Source organism: Plasmodium gonderi (assembly GCF_002157705.1).
Source record: "Plasmodium gonderi DNA, contig: Pgo-contig_357, whole genome shotgun sequence".
Taxonomy (NCBI): Eukaryota; Apicomplexa; class Aconoidasida; order Haemosporida; family Plasmodiidae; genus Plasmodium; species Plasmodium gonderi.
In genome coordinates, this window is record NW_021629258.1 from 17046 (window position 1) to 25711 (window position 8666).

The 8666-nt window shown below is 18.7% G+C and overlaps 1 protein-coding gene across 1 annotated transcript; it reads right to left on the reverse strand.

The window, feature by feature from the left end:
* Window positions 1–4319: 4319 nt before the first annotated feature.
* Window positions 4320–5199, reverse strand: PGO_003065 (variable surface protein; the record flags this gene model as incomplete). The annotated part of the gene is made up of 3 exons (XM_028691242.1): window positions 4320–4412; window positions 4538–5018; window positions 5087–5199. The coding sequence occupies 3 exons, from the start codon at window positions 5197–5199 to the stop codon at window positions 4320–4322; spliced, it is 687 nt and encodes a 228-aa protein (XP_028547043.1).
* Between the last annotated feature and the right edge of the window lie 3467 nt (window positions 5200–8666).

Sequence of the window (8666 nt, forward strand, 5' to 3'; positions counted from 1 at the left end):
AAATGATTGCAATGCTTTGCAAAAACTTTTGCTATTCTCACTATTACAACCACTTGAAATTTCTTTGTATTTATTAAAATATCTACTATTCTCAGTGCAGATGTCTTGTATAATACAATTATATAGTTCATTAATTTTGTCAAATTTCTGAAATGTGTCATTGCTAATATCCTTAACATATGATTCACATATATTAGGCACACTCCTCGAATTTGTTTGATCCCGCTGCATTTTCATTATACTATATGCATTTTTTGTGCTATTATAGGTATATTTATAATCATTTAATAAATGCTTTAGCATATAGCTGTAATATATACAACTACGTTCTATATTAGTAAGATAGCTTTTTTTTTTTTATATAATCTAAATAGAGAACAAGCTATTTAAATTTTTTTATGAAAGATTCACTCATACCTTGACGACGATCTAGAATAATCATAATCATAGGACATGCATTGTTAAGTTTATGATCATTATTTATAGATTTACTCAGATGCGTATTAAAATCATAGAAACATTTGAGAAATATATCCTTAAAATCAAACAATAAATTAAAGTCATAAAAAATACAAAGTATCAATGTAATACTTAAAAAATATATTTCTTTTTGTTCTTCGATACATAACAACATTTACAACTAATGTAATATAAATTTTAATACATATAATATGTGGGAACTCATGTCTTCATATATATCTGATGATGGAAACATTGCTTAAATTTAATAAAATGAAAATAAGAAGTTTATATTTTCGCTATTTATGGCTTACGTGCAAAAGTATAGTGTTCTTTTTTTAAATATAATATTTTGTTTTATTTTTAACACGTTGAACGTAATACTATTTATTTTGATTTTATAAAATTTATTTAAGTGTGTAATTTGTATATGTTTTTTATAATATAATTAATAGTATGTATTATTAATATAAGCATTATTATAATTAATTATTATGATATTATGGAATATAAGTAATTAATAAATATCCTTATTCTTAATTATATATATTTATTTTTTCTTATATATTTAAATATTATAGATCCACTGATTTTATAATATAATAATATAATACATGATTTTGCACTATTAATTGTCCGAATGTTTATGGTGTTATTTTCTTTTAATTTTTATAATAGCATGTGTTATAGTTTTATTTCTACTATATTCCTGTTTTTTTATGTAATAATATATACAGCTAATCTAGCTACCTCTGCTTATTCCTTATATCATGAATTTTAAATACATAATCATTATGTATATTTTATATATATTTTAAAATCTATATTATATATACTTTATTCTTATTATTATTATAGTTACAATTATGCTTTCAGATTGATATTATTAAAGTTATTTCAATTAAATTTTTATAACATTTAAATATAATATTTCAATAAAAACAATTAATATTTATATATAAACAGTTATATTGCATTTTATTATTGCATTATAGCAAATATTATTATTACGCATTATCATATTTTTTCATCTAAATTATTTAAATAGTGTATATTATCCTGCACTACGTAAATATATAATTCAAATATTGTATTGTACTTTATTAATGGTAATTTAAAGTAGAATTTATTTGAGCATATTGAAGAAGCAGTTTGTGGAAGCAGAAATATTCATTTTATAATTTTTAAAATAAAAAATTAATTTAATATAAATATTATAAAATGTATAATTTTTATTCTATAAATATCACACTGAAAGAATTTAATTAATATTAGCATATATGAAATTTTTTCATGATATAATAATTATTATATTTGAAGTAAGAAAAATAATAATTGTAATATTTCTGAATTTTATAAGATATTTAATAAATTTTTTTTCTTCATGATAATAAAATATTTAATGTTATATACATATATATATATAATATTTTTTGTTCTTTAGTTAATAACTGATATTCAATGTTATATGAAAGAGTTTGTTTATTATATATACCTTATGAAAAAGTTATACAATAGTGTGCATAATTATTATTATATAACATTTTTAGCAAAATTACAAAGAAAAAATATATCAATAACATAATGCATTAACAGAACAATTATGCTAGTGTTACAAAAAATTACCATGAAAATTAATAAAATAATGTGCTGTTAAGCAGATAAAATTATATGTAAACAATTAATCATAAAAAAATCAATATATAAAAATCGTAAAATGTAAATAATATAAGGAATTATTAGGAAATATTTCTTCTCTCTCTCATATAAAATATATGTGTTATAATATTTGAAATTATTTGTTAGCCTATATAATTCATCTTAAAAAACCATTATAAGGTATACAAATATTCATATAATTTGAATAAGAATATACACATAGATAAATAGTATTCTTTTAAGGTAATTCTTTTTTATGATTATTAAAGAAAAATATATTTTTCCTTTATGTATTATTATGTTCTCCTGATGATTAACGGTAAATAAGTAGCTTGTATGTATATATTTACAATGTGATAAAAAAAATATATTTGGAATTAATTTAATTATCATTTCTTTTAAAAATTTTTATAAAAAAAATAATTTCAAAAAACATATATCACTATAATATTGTATGAAATATTTTTCAATATATTTTTTCTTATGCATAATATTTTATATAAAGGAAAAGAAATATATTCATTATCGTAGAAGGAAAATATTATTTGGATTAAAGAAATAAATGAATCATTATTATTCAGAGTTTTATATAGTTCAAAACATGATAACTTATTGAAAATGTATAAATAATGTATAGGAAAATTAGATTGGCACATATTATGTAAATGGTAAAAGGTATTATAAATTAGAAAATATTTGTTAAAAAGTAACAGCTATGATGAATGCATACATTCATTATGACATGAAAAAATGAATAATATTTTATGATAAAGTTGTAATACCATAACAAATTATATAAATTATTTATTTTTATTAGATTTAGTTATTATATGGATATTCACTAATCTTGTTCCTTCAAGGTTATTATATAATTCCAAAGATTTTTTTTAACAAATGTAAAACTAATATACTATATTAATTTTATTTATAATTAGTTATGACTAATAAATAATCCATATATAATTAATATACTTGTATAAATTGTACATAGTTTTGATGTATTCATTATTTTTTTTCCCTAGTACTTCAAATTAGTATATACTGAATTTGTTAAAAAACGTTTTAGACAAAATTCAATTATTTACACTGACATAATGTTTTCCCTATGTTTATACAAATTATATATGTTATATGCAAAAGAAAAACTTTTCCAAATTTTTTCTATATAAATTTTGTAATGCTCTCTTATAATTGTTATATATGTATAGACTGAATGAACATTTGTTATTATTTAAATAATATAAATGCAAAAATGATTTTAAACAATATAATGACTGCATTCAAAAATTACACAAAATAATGCATTCTATCGACTAATATATATATATATATTATTATATTTTATTATGTAAAATGATATTAAATATATTATATATTAAATCAATTTTTGCCTAATATTGTTTTAAATTTTTTTATATTCTTATTAAAATGTAGTTTTTGAAATCTTTATAAAAACTGTAATTAATATTCTAATTTTATTCCTTTATTATATGCTGCATTATTTAACGCGTTTGATTTACATGTGAACACAATTCTTTATTAGTATTTCTGTATTATTAGTTTTTTATATTAATATATTAGGATAGATATTTTTATTATTACATATTCATATTAAAGTAATACATTTATTTTCTCATCATAGATAATTGCTTAATATATTATACTATTCATGCTAAATAATGTATTATTATTCTATGTGTTTATTTTATTTTTTCCTTTAAGACATAATTATATTTCTTGCTACAATCCAATAATAAATCAATTATTGATTTAGAAATTTAATATTATATCACAGTAGATATAGTATTATATTTGAATATTACTATTTCCAAATATATATTAATATTATTCTATAATTATCAAGTTATATATACAGACAATTACATATTTTATTTTTTGATGTTAGATACAATAGTTTTTACAATGAAATAAATCATAAAAACTGATATTTTATATATTACATTAAATTATAATAAACGTGGAACACTATTTTAATATTTTTATCATTATATTTATATGTATTTTCACTTATATAAATTTTTCTGTTTTATAAAAAATATATTTTTAATATTATTATTTATTCCTTAGAACAAAATATAATTCATCCATTGCAATTATGTTTTAATAATATTAGTCTTCTGACACATAAGCTCTTCGATAATTATTATCTTTTGTGTAATTATATGTCATATCAAATGAATCTAATAAGTTCTCATTATATATATATATATATGTTTTTTAATATTTTTATCTTTTCTACTATAGTTTTTTAAAAACAAACCAAATGTAGTATACTAATAAAAGAAAACCAATGTATTATTTTGATGAATAACAAATTGAGTTAAAACAATTTTTGACAATACTATGTAACATATATTTTAAGATAATATATATTTAATACATTAAATTAAATATTTACCTTATAAAGAATAAATATACATATTAAAAGTACAACAGTGAAAATACCCACACCTGTGCCTGTATCTATACCTGTAACTGCATTTTCACTTCTACTTGCACTTGTAACTAAACTTTTATCTGTAATTATATCTTCCTTTGTTTCTGTCACAGAAGATATCTCTAAAATTTTTGCGGCAATATCACACTCATTAGATTTCTGAATATATCCATTGTATTCTTTTTTAAATTTATCTAATTCTTCTGTAAAACTTCTGTTATCATTCATACTTTCATAATCATCCAAAAGGATTTTATACTGTTTAAGTATAGTATTAACGGAATGACAAATGTCTTTGATTTGTTCAAATTTTCCATAAATATTATGTAGTTTCCCCAAAATTTGTAATTTATTATATGTATCATCATCAATATCATTAGCGTTGGCATAATTTAGACATATATCAGAGAGAGTGTACGAATATTGAAGTCTTCTTCCTTCCCTAATTTATTTATAATAATTTTCTATTGTTGTTTTATGTTTACCTCCATATATTTTCACTAGGTCAACTTGTAAAAAAAATATTTACAGCTTGCTTCTAGGCGAGAGTTACTTTTTCCTATATGTTCATCTATATATTTTAAATAGTAAAGAACATCTCTACAAGATTTATCAAGATCCATCTGTGTTCCCTTACTATAATCTATATACTTACGAAATTCATTGCAATATTTTGAATAATCATTATAATGATGCTAATCCCATCTATTTATAGCATGTCTATTAAAGTCAATTGTGCAATGGGGGAATATATCCTTAAAACTAAACTAAGAATGAATGTAATTAAATATATAAAATTCTTTAATTTTTGGGAAAATATTTTTTGCTTGCTTTTTACGAACATATGTATTTTAAAATTATGTAATATAAATTATAAACCTATGAAAAAATGTAGACATGAAATTTCATTCACCTCATTAGATCCACTCATTATGTTTTATACATGTTAATTATTACAAACAATTTTATATATATTACATTAAATTTTTGTTCGTTAAAAGTATAGGGAAAATATATTATATTGATAATGCATATAATAATTCATATAACTTATAAATTTTAGAAAAAATATTTTTAACTATATTCATATTTTGCTCTTATTATAGATTAATTTATTGTAATGTTTCTTGTTCATGTTGATATGCACATTGTTTTCTGTAAATTACTAGTATATAAAATTAATAAACTATCTAGTAAGTATGTACTACTATAAAGTAATAAAAATTATTCATAGATTATTTTGACACATATAACACTATTATTATAAAGTAATAATTCCTTCTTAGAAATATAAAATAATTCATATATACAATAACATTATACAAAGACCTTTTTATATATATATTTAATTTCATTTATATAGTTATTCTTACAAAATATAAATTCTTAGTGCTTATGTTTTAAAATATAGTATTCCTCTTATATATATATAATAATTTTTTTAACTATAACCTGACGATTTAACTTAATTTACATAAACTATAGTTAAATTCATTATTCAATATATACTAATGATATAATATTATATATAGATTTATTCGAGTATATAATGTAATTTAAATTATTATTATTACCATATATATGAGAATTTAATTATTCTTAATTAATGTATTTTTTTTTGCATATCCTGATTTATGATATGAAAAGATTTTATGATATTACAGAATATATAATTAACACATATATACATATGATTTTGATGTATAAAATAAAATTACAATTAATTAATATATGAGCCTGAATATTTTTGAATTTCACATATCTCCCACTTGATATGTACAATAATGTAAATACAAACGATGTGCTCATGTAATAACCATAAAATGCTATTTATTTTAATATATAATAAATTTATATACTCACTTAATATGTCTATATTATGGATGAAATTACATTTTATTTATTTTTTTATATTTATTTAATTTTTTTTCTTTCTGTAATCATTAATAAGTATAATTATATATACATCATATGAAAAATATTCGCTTATTAAATAAATTTTTAAATTATAAGTTCTTTTATATAAATAAAAATGAATACTATTTAGAACAATTCTTTTTATTACTGTGGATACAATATTATGGATATTTTGTTTAATATTATATATTTTATTATTTTGCTTACATTATTTGTTCAGTTGCATAAATGTGTAAGCAACTTATACATAAAGAAATTATATTATATATAAAATTTCATCAAAATAGTGTTAAATTTTCTTTAATTTATAAAAAAATAATTTTATAGAAAAAAATTCTTAATTTATTATAATATTTTTTAAAACAAAGCTACAATATTATTTCACTAAAACCATCAATATCTTTAAATTGGAAATTTTATAAATTCTATATGAACGCTACATAATAAAAAACTTTTTCTTTTTAGAGTACAATCATATATTATTCATTATAATAAGAATACCAGCCTGTGTTCCGCATATTCTATAATAAATATTTGTCTTTAATATAATTATAAAGTATTAAGAAATTATCCCCTATTTGTTATCATATTACCTAATAATGTTAATGTATTATAATAACAAATACATTACGATGAAAAATAATTTCATAAGATATGTATTTAATATTGTATAAGATGCAATAATATATATAAAGTATAATTTATTTATCTATATTAAAAAAATAAGACATATTATATATTATACATTAAAAAAATTATGTACAATATTATTTCTATTTCCACACTAATGTTTATAAAAGTATATTTAAATATAGAACACTGGGTAGTTGCATACTCAGTGGTATTAATATGTAAAATAAATAATATATGCAATAAAAGAGAGAAATGTTAAGTGAAATGACATTATATATATTTCTTTCCTCTTTTAATATATTGTATATTTGATCATATTTTTTTTAGGTCTTAAACATATTTATTCAAGGAAAATATAACATGTTCTTTTATTGAAGATACCTTTATAATCAACAAATGAGCCCTTTTTCTTTATTTGAATCCTTATTTATAAATTTCTATATGAGATTAAAAAACATTTTTCAAACTCATAAAAAGGAATAAGGCAGGTTTTTCCTAAAATTATATACTTTACATATTTTTTTAAAGCATTATATTAAATAAATAATAAGAATAATTAATTATTACATAATTATTTTATCAAACTAATGTTTTAGAAATATAACTGTGGTATGTAAACATGGTTTTACTATATTAAATAAAATTAATTTATAAAATATATATATAGAAAAACCATAAATTTAGTTCATTACCATAAGAACATCATTGAATATAATTAAAAAAAATATATACATTGTATATTTATGTAAACGTGGTCCATTATTCTTTTATATACAATGATGAACTAACCTGGATTAATTATTTTTTTCATTAGCATTATTTTATAAAAAACTATATTTATATATTTTTTTTCAAATCATTCAAATATATATAGATTTCGAAGTTCCTAATTTAGTTCTTATTATATGTATGTATATATAGCATATAAAGTTTGAAGGGTTTGTATGAACCTTATTATAGGTTTTATTTATATATTGTATAAATATATTTTTCCTTATCTAATTATATATATTACAAATAATAATCTAATACATCCTAATTTTAGACATATTAATTTGCAACAAGTATGTATTATACATCTTTTTATCTTTATTCTTATATATTTTTGAATACAAAAAATTTCCCATTAACAATTATAAAACCATATCATTTTCATGGGTAATTATATACTTTGTATTTTTATTACCACTTAGCGGATATAATCAATGCGAAAAGAATATGTAACTTTTACTTTTAATAATTTTATTATTTGTAAAACTACTTAAATGATTTATCTAATATTATATTATCTAATGTTCTGAATATGTGAGTAGAAAAAATATTGGCTTTATGTAATTATATTTTAGAGAGCTTAACATGGACACTAAATAAGAAGTTAAACCATGCAATATGGTATCGTGATCAGTATTATGATTAGGTTATATTCGCCTTCTTCATGGATAAGCTACAGATTTAAGGATGGATTTATTCGTCATTATTTGAAGGTTGTCTCTACTTCAAGTTAAATATTTTATTATTTATATCTGCTAATTATTCCACA